We start from the raw sequence: 18,014 nt of genomic DNA, 5'->3' as shown, positions 1-18,014 counted from the left end.
TGCCATCATAGCCAGAGAACATTATTCCTCCTAATTAATCATTGCCAGTTACTACCATGGGTTAGTTTGGCAGGTGAAATTTATGCATAAGTATCTTTTGTCATATGAATGGATGTTTTATTTTGTACAGGAAAGCTAAGCATTAGAATCTAGTTGATAATGAATCACTGTCACTATATGAACAGAAACAAGATAGTATAATGTTTGAGCATAATATATAAAGTCTTTGGCTTGAATCTCAGAGCTTTGGCTTGAATCTCAGCAAACATGTGACCTAGGACAAGTTTATTAAACATTCCCTAAAGCCTGATTTCTTTCTTGATTGAAAAATTAATATCATGGTATCCACTTACTAGAGCCTTAGGAGGATTAAAATAGATAATGCTTGTAGAAAGTCCTGTAGCACATTGTCACTCATATAATTCCCTAACATTTAGAATTCTTTTAGTGCTTTTTCTTAACTTTACATTAATAGCCTGTTTTCCTCTATAAAGTATAGAATTCCTGAAACAACATATGAAAATATTTTTGTGTGAATTTTTCAATAATGGTAAATATTCAAAGCTGTTTAATTCTCTAACAATATCTTTTGCTTCTGAATATAGAATATAGCTATGTTAATATGAGAGAGCTAGACATTAGCCTTGAAGAATTATTTCATTTTATTTGATTATCTGCACAGTCCTAAGAATCAGTGATCTTTGGAGTACATGTGGGAAATAATGCAAAAAGATGACAAGATTGAACACAGGAAAACTGGATTTTCACTATTGAAACTCTTAATTTCATTCTAAAATGTGTTTTTCATGTGGATTTTCATTATGTATTCAGGCTGTAGCTTCCTAATCAATAAATTAATTCATACCATGGAAGAATAAAAAAGAGGGAAGATGGAAAAGTTGGTTTAAAAATTATATTTAAGGAACTGATAATTAATCTAGGTTAACATGGCTATTTTTAAATTCATTTACTTCTTTTTTAAAAATTACCTAACAATCTACTTTAAGAAATCAGTAACTGAGGGGAAAAGACAAAGTCTTGATTCTGTTTCCACATGAGAGTAAATCAAATGAACTAAGATTGTCATACAACTGCTAATATTATTAGGCTTAATCCTTACCTTAAGGGTCTGGGAATTAAAAAAAATAAACTGAGACATTTAAAATTTTTAAGACTTCTGACAACAAGGTGGATAAAGGGAATTGAGACTTTAAATATGTTTTTTTAAATGTCAATTATACCATGGCTAGAAATATCCCTAGGCCACAGATACAGGTTTCCCATTTGAGCATTTAACTATGGAAATGGCTATCAATTTCACCATGACCAGGTTACAGGACAGTTAATATAGGACAAATATATTTGTCTTCTTACATCTACATTATCAATTTAGTCAACCTGAAATTAGTTATCAATCTGTATGATATAGAAACTTATGACCTAAATTGTCCTTTTAGGCACTGGACTATAGTAATAGGTTTTTATAAAAGTGAAAAGTGTATGTTCCATAAAATTCATATATGAGCAGTAATGTTACAACACATGAAAAGAAAAAAAGAGTTGAAACATTCTTAGGCTCAGAAAACATTCAACCTTTGCCATTAGAACTAATTCCATCTAATATTTTTGCTTCACACTATTTTGCATAATTTTTAAAATATATGTAGAATTTTATGTGCTTTTTAAACAAATATATGCCTACTAACAAAACTGAAAAATATAGAAGAATATAAGGAAGAAAATAGCAATCATACATAATTTGTATGAAGTGCATACAGCTAGTATTAATATTTTATTTTACTTCTTTAATATTTTTCTCTATGCATTTTAAAGTTTTATGTATATTTAAGAACAATAAATATACGAGAATCCTTACAGATCTTAGATGAAAGATAATATTATACAAGATAATAGGTGACTTATTGACACATAATATAGGACATTTTCACTCAGGAAGAGTTTTTAAGATAGAGAAACAAAATTTTCATTCCTTAAATTTCTTGACAAGGAAGTGACCTTTAAGTTACTTTCAGATGGGTATAAACAAGAACCAAAATTCATTGGCAATTACCTTTGAAAACTCCAAACTGCATTAAAGTTATAACCATCATAAACAAGTTCATGAACTGAAAAATATCCAGTTAATGGCTTCAAGTGGCCATAAACAACGGTAACATCCTATTTGAACATTGGGTACAGTTTTATAAACAGATTTCTTGATTCTAGAAAATCCAAAGTTACAAAATAGGGACTGAGTTTTGTAGTACTTAATATAAAGTCCAACTTGATTGCTCAAACTTAAAGTCAATTTGAATACTGTTCTTTAATCGCTAAGTCTTGTCCAATTCTTTGCAACCCTATGGACTGTAGCCCTCTGGCTCCTCTGTCCATGGGATTTCCCAGGCAAGAATACTGGAATGGGTTGCTATTTCCTTCTCCAAGGGATCTTTCCTACTGTCCTTCACCAGGGGATCTTCCCAAACTGGCATCTCCTGAATTGGCAGACAGATTCTTTACACTGAGCCACCAGGGGAGATGTTAGTACAATTTTAAGAAAAAAGAAAACAACTTCAGGGACTTCTTTGGTGGTACAGAGGGATGGTGGCCCAGTGGCTAGGCATCCACCTCCCAGTTCAGGGTACACAGTTTCGCTCTCTGGTCTGGAAAGAGTCTACATATTGTGAAACAACTAAAGCCCACATGAAGCAAAGGATACCCAGCACAGCCAAAAATAAATAAATAAGTTATTTTTTAGAAAAGGAAAACAGTTTCATAAAACAGAAAGGTTATACTCTACAAGCTGCTTTCTGCTCGGCCTCTTCCTGGAATCTTCCCCACCCTTATCCTGTTACGTATCACCTCTTCTATGGGATATTTCCTGAAGATACCACTCCAAAGTAAACAGCACACCTCCCTTCCTTCCGTCTTTTGTGTTTCTACTGTTATTTGTACACATTTCTAAAGTCATGGGCTTCCCAGGTGGCGCTACTGGTAAAGAACCCATCTGCCAATGCAGGAGACACAAGCAGTGCAGGCTAGATCCCTGGGTAGGGAAGATCCCCTGGAGCACGAAATGGCAATTGGTTCTAGGATTCTTGCCTGGGAAATCCCATGGACAGAGGAACCTGGTGGGCTACATTCCATGGAGCCACAGAGTCAGATACAACTGAGCAACTTTTTTCTAAAGTCATACATGTAATACTTTATGGATTGAATTTTGGCACGTCTTCCTTCCATTTACCTTACACTAAAAAGTGGTGCAAAAACATGGGCATATTAATCTTTTCTTTCTATCACAATGTCATGTGCATACTGCAACATAAATAAATGCTGAATGGTCAAAGCAATATTTAACATGTAGGGCAACATAGATCAAGCAATCACTTAGGATGTTTCTAAAAATTCCTGATACCAGCTATCAGGAAAGTATTTCTATCCACATCATATGTTTTCTATCGCATTTCCCTCTGTAAGGTTTCATTTTGTTTTGTCTTCTGTTCTAGTTAAGCTAGATATGAATTTGCAGTCATTGTGCCTAGTATAATTCCTGGTACTTAACTGAACTCCATGTTTGAAAGAAGGATAAATAAATTGGTGATGAATTATGTATAATATACTTAATCATTCTGATTTTAGAATTAAAAAACAAGCTTAATAAAAATAATTCTCACTTAAAGAGAAAAGCAATTGCTCTTCTAATACAGTGTATTATTTAAATAAAAAATATTTGTCCATATATCATATTGTTGTTGTTTAGTCATTAAGTTATGTCCAACTCTTGTGACCCCATGGACTATAGCCCACCAGGTTCCTTTGTTCATGGGATTTCCCAGGCAAGAATACTGGAATGAGTTTCCATTTCCTTGTCCAGGGTACCTTTCCAACCCAGAGATCAAACTCGTGTCTCCTGCTTGGCAGGTCAATTCTTTACTACTGAATCACCTGGAAATCTACCATATATTATATTGTTATCTACTCAAATTGGCATTTGGTATTGCTAAATTCAAGTTAAAGTTTACATGATACATTGGCATACAAAAATGTGTGGCAATTTTACTGAGACAACATGCTATAATCTTTTATACTATACCAGTGTATAAATGTTTGTATAATTCCTTTGGGGGGAAAAATAATCATCTTATGTATTAGTGACAGGAATATGATCATTAATATTCCTCAAGAATGTTGCTTTATCCAAATTTTAACTTGATTTGGAAGCACCTTTTACATCTCTCAGATGAACTCTTTGAGCAGACTGGAAAGCATTAAAAGTTATAGATTTAGAAAGAAAATCTATCATTTATCATACCCATACAGCATACTTGCTCAATAGTGTACCTGGACACAGAACTTTATCTAATCCTCAGTTCTCTTATTTGAAATGTAAGAATGACTGTAAATATATTCTTATCTACCTCATGAATTTTGTGGAAGATTAAATGCAATATACCTCACAACCCTCTGAATGAATTAGTTATCACCATCATTATCATTATTCTTTTCTTCCTCACTGCGACTTAAACCAGCTTTCAAAGCTATACCTTTCCTTAGCACTAACTCCTGCATTCTCTCTAGTTAGTTCAGTGTTTGTTTTTATTGGTTCTACTCTAGTCAGACCTTTTCTAGCTCATTGGAAAGAAATTAGAAATCTTTAAGAGATATTGGTAAATTAAGTACATGTCTTAGCTTTAGTGTTGAAAATGACTGCCCTTTAGTCCCAATCCTCATCTCAAGTTTTACTATTTTTATAGTTAGTGGCAGAAAACCTTCAGCTTATCAATGTTACACATTTTCTATCTGCACTGAAGCTTAAAGGAACCAAAAAATAAATCTTGCTGGTCATCACTGTGACCCCTACAGAATCATCTAGCCTCCATAATTTTCCACTTCGCTACCACCTATAGCTACACATGGATAGTACAACTTGGGATTGTTAAAAAAAAAAAATTAAATGGAAGAAGCAATTACATTTGTTCCTATCAATATCAGAATATCTGAGCCTTTTGTACAAAATGTGATAATCATGTTTCATAAGACCCTTTTCATTCTCGTGGGGTACTGAAGCTTTTGCTCTGTCAGCAACCTTCTTTTCTGTTCACTGGAAAGTATTGGATGCTGCCCTAAAGGCATGTGTAGCCGTCCACAAAGCAATGTAGGAAATCAAACGGGGCACACATTCAACAAGGCAAGCCAAGCAAGTCAGATGCACGTCATGGCACATGTCAGACAGAGGAACAGCTGACTGCAAGACTTCCAAGTTTGCTGACAGGACGTTAAGTACTGGATACAAGCCCATGTGATGTGAAGAATGTAATTTACTTTTGCATTCTGTTGATTTTAAAATAGACTATTAAATGTAATATAAATTATAAGGTTAATAGTGCCCTGGGGGAGATTAATGTAGTCCCATTCATTCAGATAAGTAAGAATATGGTTTTGCTTTCTTCCATCTTCTTATTTATGGGCCATGGAATAGATTGCATTGGGAAGCGTGATTTTACCCTAAATAACTGGAGGGAGAGAACTGAACTCATTAACATCTGGGGGTTTGTCCAGGTAATATAATCCAGGAAACATTCCAGAAACATGATAATATGCATAAACATATGCACTCTAAGCAAATGGTTCTACTGTGTAATAATTCACTGGTCATTTTGTATCAGCATAAATTCTTTACCAAATGAAAGGATTTTCTTAAGTTAATGAAAACAAACATAAGATTCTCCCACAGTGTCTTCCCAAGAAGAAATGTAAGGAAGTTTGTACAACCAACACTTCATGTGCCTCCATAAGCAATGATTTGAGGTCAATAATAGATATTCATAATGTCACAAAGAATCTTTATTCCTATACATATGTATGCAGATATGTGAAGTGTGTGTGTTAGTTACTCAGTCATGTCTGACTCTTTGTGACCCTATAGAGTGCAGCCCACCAGACTCCTCTGTCCATAGGATTCTCCAGGCAAGAGTACTAGAGTGGGTTGCCATTCCTTTCTCCAAGGGATCTTCCTGACCCAGGTATTGAACCCAGGTCTCCTACATTGCAGGCAGATTCTTTATCATCTGGGCCACCATGGAAGCCCCATGTGAAGTAGTAAAGATAAATAGATAGTCCCATAAGTCCAATGAATATCAGTTCCCAAATTGCATGCCTTCTAAAACTTTGTACCATATCTGAGTTCTGATAAGCAACAGATCAGAATACATCTGTTGGAGGTTCCCAAGCACAAGTCATTTATTTTGCTACTGGTCTTCTAAATGTTCACAGTGTCAAGATTAATTTTTTTCTGCTACATTAAATGTCCCCCAAAACTTTTATTTATCTTGCATATACAATATTTTAATCCATTAAATAATAAAACTAGCAAATGTCATTATCTTCACTTCTCAAATAAATTATAAATAAACTAGCAAATGTCATTATCTTCACTTCTCAAATAAATTATAAAAATAAGCATTAAAGAGTCTGGTTCTTTGGTAATGGACAAAGTTAAGTTTAGGGTGCTTATTTGCATTTCTGCAAACAAAGAGCCCAGAGATTACATTGTAGGTCTGGGTCATAGCAGTGAAGCTCTTAGACAAACTTTTTTGAGTGCTGTGCTATGAGAAAGAAATGTAAATATTCACATGTTGTTAGTTTCTTCCATAAGCAAAAATGCACACACACAACAAAAAGTAGAAGCTGTTTGCTTTTTTTTCTCTTTAAGACTTTTGTGATGTGTATACATGTGTTAGTTACTCAGTCATGTCTGATTCTTGGCAACCTCATGGACTGTAGCCCACCAGGCTCCTCTGTCCATGGAATTCTCAAGGCAAGAATACTGGAGTGGAGAAGATCCCCTTCTCCAGGGGATTTTCCTGATCCAGGGATCGAAACCAGATCTCCTGCACTGCAGGCAGATTCTTTACTGTCTGAGCCACCTACCATTTTTAAAGTCTTCATTTAATTTGTTACAATATTGCTTCTGTTTTACCTTTTGGATTTTTGACTGTGAGGCATGTGGGATTTTAGCTCCCTGACAAGGAATTGAACCCACATCACCTGCTTTGGATGTCGAAGTCTTAACTGCTACTGGACCACTAGGGAAGTCCAGGGAAGATTGTTTACAATCGTAAAAAAAAAAAAAAAAAGAAACTCCACTAAGTAATCAAGTACTATGATAGAAGTTCAAAACAATGTTTTACATATAAGAAGTTCAGAATCCAACAGGAAATAAGACTTACAAATACAATATGAAGAAGCAGAAACTATTAAGTTGATTAAGAGACATATAGATAAAATGGTAAGAGTTTTAAAAAGTGATGAACAATTTTTGACTGAAAATGAGATTCAGAGAAATCTTAATTTAAAAAAGTACCATCATAGTGATGTAAAATTAAATTCCAAAAATGTAAGCACTGGTAAGAGAAGAGAGCAAATCCATAAAGATTAAATAGAAAGAAATGTGGAGATTGGTACTTTTCTTAAGCTAATGCTTAGAATACACCGAGTTTCCGAAGAAAAAGGAATTATGTACAAAAGTACATCCACATACACAGCAATTTATAGTAAGGCCTTTGAGAAACAAAATAAGCTGTGTTGCACCAAACAATATTCTTCTTGGTCTTTTGTACTTCTAAATAGTTCAATTTCTAATTTTTTCTAATTAGGAGCAAGAATTCCAAAACTAACAGGTTGGTTTTCACTTCTATGTGACTCTAATGCAAGACTGATGACATTCAATGTTGAGTTCTAAAAGAGAATCTAACAGACCTTACATGAAAGTCTGCTCTATTTCCCCAGGAGCCATCTTCATCTTCCCCAGGGCCAGTTACACTTTTGTGTCTGGAAATTGTATAGCTCCCCTGGGATTCTCCTATCGGCACACAATATGACTTTCAGTAGCTTGGGTCTTGTCTCAACCAAGTCCTAGTAAAATCAAATCATCTTGCCATGATTCAAGCAGGACTTTCAAAAATCTTCTGACTCTGAAATTTTTCAGAGGTAGGTGATTTTAAGCCTATGACAAAACTTGAAGACACAGGAGCATCTGACTTGTTGGATGGAAAGTTCCAATAAATGTATGAATATTTTTTTTCTAAAAAAGGCATTGTCCTATTTTAATAACTGTTCTCCATTCCACTAATACGTGTATGGTAGTTCATCAAAGATTTTGAACCCAAATCCAGAAAGGGTTATTATCGTTAAGTTTTACTTGATCCTTCCTTTTCACCCATCCATCCTCCAGGGAAATTAATTCCTTGGGTCTTTTTCGTGAACTGTCCAAAAGAATCGGCAACTATTCCACTGGTGTTCAAAGTAAGTTACAGTAGTTTAAGGGTTGCGTGTAAGAGAAGGTGGTATAGCCCACAACCACTCACACTCTGATGAATCCAAACTATAGAGATGAGATGGTCAGCTTTGTAGGACTTCAAAATTAGTTGAGCCATAGACTTGTGATCACTTGCTTTGCATTTCAAAAAGATGTGAATTGTATACAAGTGAAACATTATGAGAAAGCAGTTTAACCTCATTAAAAGTCAGAGGGAGGACACTGGGGTTGGCAGCCTGATACCTTGGGTTGCCATACTGAACTCTCTGGATAAAGCTAGTAAGGTTTCAAAATATTTCCTCCTCCAGTTATTGTAGCAATTGCTGAAGCTCTAGTTTCAAGCAATCCAAATTACACTGTGCAACTTTGCAATATGCTTCTTCCAGTTAGGTGACTTTGGACAAAATCACAAACTGTATGAATTTCAATGTCCTCAAGCAAAAGATGTCAGGCTTCTGCTTTCCATACAGTCCAGAAAGGTGATGCTATCCTGCGATGTATACTTGTCTGGCCCTTTGCCTCCGCATTGAACTCTAGGTGATTGTTCACGGCCTCAGCTTGCACAGCTAGCAGCAAAACGAGACAATGCCTGAAGCACTGGAGCCACCACCGTAGTGGACCCCCATTATTTCGTTATTTCCTATAGAGAAGAATTTTTTTTTTCGAATTCAATATAAAACTACTCTTACAAGAACAGGGGTTGCAAAAAGTCTGCCGTGACTTAGTGACGATGACCACTCATCACAAAATAGGACGAACTTTGGTTATTTTAGCTCAGGAGTGGGAAGTAGAAGTCCAGCAGGATGGATATAGAAACTGTAGTTTTGACCCAAAAGAACTGCCCAGGCCTTCTGCATCCTCGGCTCTTCCCAGTGTCACTTTCTCATGAAATGCAGCATAGAAATTAAACTGCAGCTAATTCTACAACTTGAAAAATGAATGCATAAAATCGTTCTGAAAGAGGCATTAGGTTCTTCTTCCCTGATTTTTTCCAACGAGCGTTACTGAAACAGATCAACTTAATTTGTCTTCTGCAGAGTTTCCACTGCCTCAGTCCTGGGGTCCAGTAGCGTGGGGATGTTCGTGTTTGGATGCATCGGCTGGTTAGGCTCTGTACAGGGCAGGCTGTTCCTCCTTGCTAACCGAGGTACCCAACGGGGCATTGTTTTATCATTGTGACGACACAGGTGATTTGCAGGCAGCTTTCTTGACTGCCTGGGGGCACCTCAGGACCTTGTTGTTACGTTTTGTTTTTTTTTTTTTTCTAATAACCTCACCAAGCAAGCATCTTCTAAACACTGCAGGACTGGAAAAGCATCCTGACGTCTCTGCCGCACCATCTCACCACTTCCGGTTTAGGAGCTGATACTTCGAAATCCTCTTCCAGCTTAGGTTCTGATACTTTAGAAACATGCTAAATAGTGGAAAGGTAGGGAAAACCATCAAGTAATCTATTGCTGTTCCAAAATTAAAGTATTAACCTGAACTTCGATGATGACAGTACGAACTGAACGGGAGAAATTTTGGCAGGTTGTGAGAGAGAAATTGAGGTCTGCAGACAAGGTTCTCTGACTACGGGAGACCAGGAGACTTCTTTTTTTTTTTTCCAGATAATTTGACTAGGAGATTAGAAAGCTAGGTCTACCAAAAATGAGGCAGATAGGTGGAGCAGGCTGGAAGGGAAACTCAGCTGTAGTTTTAGATTGCTGGTGTTTGAGTGTGTCTGTATTAGTTGCTCGGCCGTGTCCCACTCTTTGTGACCCCATGGACTGTAGCCTGCCACGCTTCTCTATCCATGAAATTCTGCAGGCTAGAATACTGGAGGGGGTCGCCTTGTCCTCCTCCAGGGGATTTTCCTAGTCCAGGGATGGAACCTAGGTCTCCCACATTGCAGGCAGATTCTTTACCGTCTGATCCACCAGGCTGTTTGAGTAGGCAGAGGGAAATCTACATAGATTAATAGACCTCATTGAAAAATTAGAATTAGGCTCAGGAAGAAGTACTACCTGAGAATCTAAATTTTGAATTTTTCTCAAAACATGTTTGTAGGAGAGGTCATGTAATGTCAAAAGTTTGCAAAGGGAGACAAGAAGAGAAGGTTAGTTGGAGCAGTGAGAAAGAATACTACAGAAGGGAAAGGTGATTATTAAGAAGACCCTGTATATCTTGGTGTGAGTGAAGTGAAAGTCGTTTCGTGTCCGGCTCTTAGCAAGCCCTTGGACTGTATAGTCCATGGAATTCTCCAGGCTAGAATACTGGAGTGGGTAGCCTTTCCCATCTCCAGCGAATCTTCCTGACCCAGGACTCCAACTGGGGTCTCCTGCATTGCAGGTGAATTCCTTACCAACTGAGCTATAAAGGAAGCCCTTGGTGATTGTTTGTAAATTGAGGAGACCAAACTTGGATAGTATCAGTTTTAAATAGTGAAAAAGAATAGTACTTTCTCACGATTTACCTGTTTCATTGTCAGTGAGTACAGCTGTATTTATATATGTATAATTATGTGTATATACATTTAGAAGAGTATATGCCACCCTATAATTTCAAAATTCTTTGTGAGATAAATGAATATATGATATACATTTTATATGTGAGTGTTTATCCATGTATTTATATATGATGATGGGAATTATAGAAATGATTGCTTTCTACTTAAAAATGAATTACCTGATATGATGACATATCAAAATAATTTTACACATTTGTGTATTTGATGTTTTGTTATAGTCATTTCATATATATAAACATTTAGCACTTGGGTCTTCCAAAGGGAATGTGATTCTTCCATAAACAAAAACCAGTGACGTCTTACTGAACCAGAAGTGCCAACTTTGCATACAGTTGGGGTGGAGTGTAGCGTTGATATACATTTTATTTCCATGCATGTGTGCCTGCACAGTTGCTAAAGTTGTGTCCAACTCTTTGCAACCAGATGGATCATAGCCTCCCCCCACCAGGCTCCTCTGTCCATGGGATGCTCCAGGCAGGAATACTGGAGTGGGTTGCCATGCTCTTCTCCAGGTGATCCTCTCTGCCCAGGGATCAAACTCCAGTCTTCTGCATTGCTGGTAGATTTTTTTACTGATGAGCCACTGGGGAAGTCCTCATATTTCCATAACTGTATTCAAAATCTGTAATGTTGTATTAGAAACTTGTGACAAAGGGACTGTTTTTGAAAACACTTGCAGTAAATCTGCTAAACAAAATATGTTCAGTATTTCCCATCATCTGTACAAAATATAAAGTATATTGTAGCATATGTTGTTAACAGATGAATCTCTGGTGACATTTAGGGTATATAAAGATGATATATCAACTTGAGAAAATAATTCACTCAAGCCATGATAATAAAAGTTCTTGTTTTTCTAAATAAAACTAATCTGTAGCAATCAACCCATTACCTTTGAATAACACTTTCAAACCTTTCTGAAGTTATTTAAGGCAAAGTGGTAAATTTTTAACAAAATAAGACATTGTTTGAATATAGAACCAAATACTCTTCAAGTAACTTATGCTCATTTGTGAGACTAATATTTTCAAAGAGCAATATTCTATATGTAAGTTTATATTATCAGGATATGGTCACCTCCTAAAAAATTTGAAACCAAATTTTTACTTTTGTTTTTCATAATTTCAGTTTAAAGGATAATGAATTTGTGTATGCCTTGTTTGATTTAGTGGTTTTCTATAGATAATCAGTATTACTAGTAGGTTTTAACAACATGCTGTCTTTTTATACTGGGACCTAAGAGACATATTGTTCCAGCATCTGTGGATTAAATCTAAGTTTCAACGGCTACCCAGTAACTCTATCTTGCTATCTAGCTACCTTGCTTTTAAATCTCTCCCCTAGCTATCCAATTTCCACCTTACTATTGTAGACCACCATATCTCTTTCAATGAATAGGGCTCTATCCTGCTGTGTTGGATTATTTTATTTTATTGTGCAGAAGCTTTTAGTTTTTGTGACAGTAATAACTGGTTTAATTACTATATCTTTGTTCAGTTCAGTTCTGTCACTGTCATGTCCGACTCTTTGTGACCCCATGGACTGCAGCATGCCAGGCCTCCCTGTCCGTCACCAACTCCCAGAGATTACTCAAACTCATATCCATTGGGTTGGTGATGCTAATCAACCATCTCATCCTCTGTCGTCCCCTTCTCCTCTTGCCTTCAATCTTTCCCAGCATCAGGGGTCATTTCAAATGAGTCAGCTCTTTGCATCAGCTGGCCAAAGTATTGGAGTTTCAGCTTCTGCATCAGTCCTTCCAATGAACATTCAGGAATGATTTCTTTTAGGATGGACTTGTTGGATATCCTTGCAGTCCAAGGGATTCTCGAGTCTTCTCCAGCGCTACAATTCAAAAGCATCAATTCTTCGGCACTCAGCTTTCTTTATAGTCCAACTCTCACATCCATACATGACTACTGGAAAAACCATAGCCTTGACTAGATGGACCTTTGTTGACAAAGTAATGTCTCTGCTTTTTCATATGCTGTCTAGGTTGGTCATAAGTTTCTTTCCAAGGAGTAAGCATCTTTTAATGTCATGGCTGCAGTCACCATCTGCAGTGACCTTGGAACCCCAAAAAATAAAGTCTGTCACTGTTTCCACTTTTTCTCCATCTATTTGCCATGAAGTGATGGGACCATTTGCCATTATCTTTTGTTTTCTGAATGTTGAGCTTTAAGCCAACTTTTTCACTCTCCTCTTTCACTTTCATCAAGAGGCTCTTTAGTTCTTCTTCACTTTCTGCCATAAGGGTGGTGTCATCTGCATATCTGAGGTTATTGATATTTCTCCCAGCTATCTTGATTCCAGCTTGTGCTCTCTCTGGCCCAGCATTTTTCATGATATACTCTGCATATAAATTAAATAAGCAGGGGACAATATACAGCCTTGACATACTCCTTTTCCTATTTGAAACTAGTCTGTTATTCCATGTCCAGTTCTAACTGTTTCTTCCTGACCTGAACACAGATTTCTCAAGAGGCAGGTCAGGTGCTCTGGTATTCCCATCTCTTTAAGAATTTTCCAGTTTATTGTGATCCACACAGTCAAAGGCTTTGGCATAGTCAATAAAGCAAAACTGGATGTTTTTCTGGAACTCTGTTACTTTTTTGATGATCCAGGGGATGTTGGCAATATGATCTCTGGTTCCTCTGCCTTTTTAAAACCAGCTTAAACATCTGGAATTTAATGGTTCATGTATTGTTGAAGCCTGGCTTGGAGAATCTTGAGCATTACTTTGATAGCATGTGAAATAAGTGCAATTGTGCAGTAGTTTGAACATTCTTTGGCATTGCCTTTCTTTGGGATTGGAATGAAAACTGACCTTTTCCAGTCCTGTGGCCCCTGCTGACTTTTCCAAATTTGCTGTCATATTGAGTGCAGCACTTTCACAGCATTATCTTTTAAGATTTGAAATAGCTCAACTAGAATTCCATCACCTCCACTAGCTTTATCCATAGTGATGCTTCCTAAGGCCCACTTGACTTAACATTCCAGGCTATCTGGCTCTAGGTGAGTGATCACACCATTGTGGTTATCTGGATCATGAAGATCTTTTTTGTATAGTTCTTCTGTGTATTATTGCCACTTCCTAATATCTTCTGCTTCTGTTAGGTCCATACCATTTCTGTCCTTTATTGAGCCCATCTTTGTGTGAAATGTTCCCTTGTTATCTCTAATTTTCTTGAAGAGATCTCTAGTCTTTCCCATCCTATTGTTTCCCTCTATTTCTTTGCACTGATCTCTGAGGAAGGCTTTCTTATCTCTCCTTGATATTCTTTGCAACTCTGCATTCAAATGGGTATATCTTTCCTTTTCTCCTTCGTTACATAGTTTCAATTAAGAAGTGTGATGCCTCTAGCTTTGTTCTGCTTTCTTAGGATTATTTTGGGGTCTCCAATCTTTGTAGTGTCATACAAATTTTAGGGCTTTTTTTTTCTATTTCTGTGAAAACTGTCATTGGAGTTTTAACAGGATTCATATTTGATTTACAGATCACTTTGAGTAATATGGACATTTCAACAATATTAATTCTTCTGATCCATTATGAAAGAAGATCTTTCTATTTGTGCCCTCTTCAATTTCTTGCAGCAATATCCTTCCCTGCCTTTTAAAAATTGCCACCTGGCAGCACACTGGAGAAATTATGTGTCTTACTTCTTTTGTTTCTCTTTTTCTTAAGAATAATTGCTCTATGCTGCCAGTATCTGAAAAAAGAAAAAAAAAAATCATCAACTGTTGATGAAATACAGTTCCTCCTGGAAAGTGGGGAAACTTTAGTTCTTTTCTTTCAGCTACTGATTTTGGGAATCAGATGATGCTGCAGTGGTCACATCCAATTGTAACAAATAAGTTTCTTACTTTCTCTCTTTTTTTTATTATCACAATATACCCATGAATTCACACTAATTCAGTATTTTACTATCAGAGTCATTTTTGATCACTGTTTTTTCCCCAAGTTTTCTCAATATAAACCTTCTCAAGTTGTTTCCTGTGATCCCACTAACCTCTGAGAGCTTCCTTGCTTCATGGAACAAGGAAAATCCAAATATCAGAGTTCCCTCAGATATTTCAGTTTTCTTCTCAGTAAATTTGTTTGACATTGGTCTGAATTTCTTTCTTTCTTTCTTTCTTTTTTTTGCTGTTTGTATATTTTCTTGTTCTTGAATGTTCATTTGTTTTTTCCTGGAACCGTCTAATTCTGTGTTTGAGGTGAGAGAGAACTTTGGGTAGCTTACTAGCTTTCTTAATCTTTCTTTTTTTATGATATAGTTTACTGTTGTTTAATAAATGACACATATTCTGGTCTGTCTGTTGACCTCTAATTTGGGCTCCTCAGCCAGTTCTGCTTGTCCTTAACGTTATTGCTTTCATTTACATATAAATTGGACTTTGCGTTATTTTATTTTTCTCTTGGTTGTGCTGAGGGTATATGCTACAGAAGGTTTATTTGTGCTTTGATTGTTTTGAATGAATTTTGTAGGATTATAAGTTGGAGGATTGGATATTAGAACTTAGGTGACTACCATTGTTCTCTAAGAACTTTATTTCTGTTTTTGTTAACTCTTGGAATTATATTACAAGGTTTGGTGGTGTTGTTTTGTCTTATTTTGCATTAATGCAAAATGCACAAGAGTATTAACTTCAAAGCTTTATATTTTCCACTTATACCAGTTGAAACTTCCCTGATTGTTCAGCAATAAAGAATCCACCTGCACTGCAGGAGATACAGAACACATGGGTTGGATCCCTGGGTTGGAAAAATCTTCTGCAGGAGGAAGTGGCAACCAACTCCAATACTCTTGTCTGGAAAACCCCATGAACAATGGAGACAGGTGGGCTGCAGTCCATGGGGTCACAAACAGTCAGATATGACTGAACACACATACATCCACTCATCAAAGAAGATAAATGATACTACTTGAAATATCATATATGACCCACCTCATCATGTTATAGGGGTTTCCCAGGTGGTACTCTAGTGGTGAAGAACCTGCCTGCCAATGCAGGAGACATAAGAGACGCGGGTTTGATCCCTGGGTCGGGAAGATTCCCTGGAAGAGGGCATGACAGCCCACTCCAATACTCTTGACTGGAGAATCCCATGGACAGAGGAGCCTGACGGGCTACAGTCCATAGGGACACAAAGAGTCGAACCTGACTAGAGTGACTTCACAGCAGCAGCAGATTCATATTCTATATTTATGTGTATTTTAAGTTAAATAGGTTTAATCACAATTTTGCTTTCTGCCAAGAAAATTATATTTATATTTATTATATTATTTTTATTTTGTGCAACAGATCAAAGTCACAAGTTATTAATTGTCTATTGGCAACAACATATTTAAAATATCTTAAGAAGCCTAATTAATAAACTGTATACCAATAGTAGTTAATAGAGCAGACTCTGATAATTCTAAGATTTGAAAGTTGGCATCATAGCTTATAGAGACACCTCAAGAAAGCTTTGTTTTTCTTAAATTGTAAAATTGGTCTAATAGTAGTATTAAAGTTTTAGCATTGGTATGAAGATTCAATGAGCTGCCTATGCAAAGTGTATCACCCATCACTTAGAAATATTTAATAAATGTTAGTAGATATGCTTATTATCTTTATATATAATTATCTACATTTGAACTTGGCAAATGCAATTTGTGTCACATTATTTTCATTTTCTCTTTGTCTCAAAAGAATAAAATTACGATGGAATTCTTCCTGACTTAGCATTTATATTGAACTTAAAACATTCAACTTTCAGAAACATAATTGTAAAGCATTATGGATTTCTTTATCCTATTTTCTTGAAAAAAAGTTTGCTGTTTATGCTTCTGTGTCCAGGAAATAAAATGTCTTTTATTTTCTGAAAGACAATAGAGAATTTTGAAAATTAAAAATGACATTTAAAAATATTATGATATATATGCTTTTAAAAATATGGAAAGTTTAGAAAAGTAGAAAGAAGATTGAAAATTTCTGATCATTCTGCTACTTTGAGCTAATGACTCTTAACATCTTATAGATTGTCTCCAATTTGTTTTACAGACATCACTGCTTTGCTATACCATAATAAGACTTTGGCTAACAAATACAATTGTTTTATCTTTGAAAAGATTTTCAGAAGTATAATGGCCGAGTTAAGGGGAATAAATGTATTTCATGCTATTGTTGTCTTCCCAAAATGACATTTAGAAATATTGTGTTACTTGTGTGTGATTAGATTCTAATTTTTTGTCGTTTCAAAATTCAGATAAAAATCTTTTTGTGTTGTTATAACCCATTTTATTACTTAACCATGCTCATAAGTTCCTTTGTATACCACCAGATATGCATTTAGGGCTACATTGTGAATGGCTTCAATCTAGTAACATCTTCTCTACTTTCACTTGTTGGTTTTCATTCAAATTTGTGATGAAAACACCCCCACATGTATGCTGATGACAAAGCATGAGAAAAATCCATGGGCAATGTGGAGCTGTGGTTCTAAGAGCTCTGACGCTGATGTTGAGAGCCCCTGGTGAGATGAGCCTGGTGGAGGGAAGACACGCACCAGGGTGGATAGCTGTGGGCCAGGAGAGAAGGTCAGGCACAGGCGCCCGGGCCGAGTTTCCCCAGTAGTGCCATGGCTTGGGGACTCAGGCCTGCTTCATAGTTGATGGGCTCTGGAAGCCTTGCTCCTAGCCAACACTTACGGCTGCATTCAGCGACTCTCTTCTTCACAGAACCTGACTCAGGCTGGAAATCCCTCCCAAACACCTTTTCTGCAAGAATCTTCTCTCTCAATGTTGTCAAGACATCCCCAGGTTCAGAATATACACTTTTAACCCAGTCTCTCAACCAACCAAGGGTCCTGGACCATCTACCCACAATACTTTTATTTTGTATTTAGATATGCCAGGTCTTAGTTGAGCCATGTGGAATCTAGTTCCCTGGCAAGGGATCGAACCCACACCTCCTATATTGGGAGCATGGAGTTTCAACCACTGTACCACCAGGGAAGTCCTACAATGCTTTTATATTCATGTTCACAGATCTGAGTCCATATTTCAGCCCTCTCTGGAACCAGAATGTATAACATAAACTTTATACTAAACCATGGTATCCCCCAGGATGGGTCCTGAAACACCTCAACTCCACCTCTTCCTTCCACCCAAACCCCATGGGTGTACACCCTCAGTGTTCCTGGAGCAT

The 18,014-nt window shown here is 36.6% G+C and overlaps 1 protein-coding gene across 4 annotated transcripts in view; it reads left to right on the top strand.

Moving 5' to 3' along the window:
* MGAT4C (MGAT4 family member C) overlaps positions 1-18,014 on the top strand; it is a 794,672-nt gene that overhangs the window by 756,465 nt on the left and 20,193 nt on the right. The window contains exon 1 of one of the 4 annotated variants that reach the window (XM_020883321.2): positions 9,521-9,743. The exons of the other annotated variants lie outside the window; for them this stretch is intronic. Coding sequence (XP_020738980.2) covers positions 9,726-9,743 — 18 coding nt within the window. The 5' untranslated portion in view covers positions 9,521-9,725. Of the gene's footprint in view, positions 1-9,520; positions 9,744-18,014 lie in introns of those variants that run through there. 4 annotated transcript variants of the gene reach the window in all.

Source organism: Odocoileus virginianus, chromosome 24, assembly GCF_023699985.2.
Source record: "Odocoileus virginianus isolate 20LAN1187 ecotype Illinois chromosome 24, Ovbor_1.2, whole genome shotgun sequence".
NCBI classification, from domain to species: domain Eukaryota; kingdom Metazoa; phylum Chordata; class Mammalia; order Artiodactyla; family Cervidae; genus Odocoileus; species Odocoileus virginianus.
Note: the sequence above shows the minus strand (reverse complement) of the source record. Positions and strands in the feature narration are given on the sequence as shown.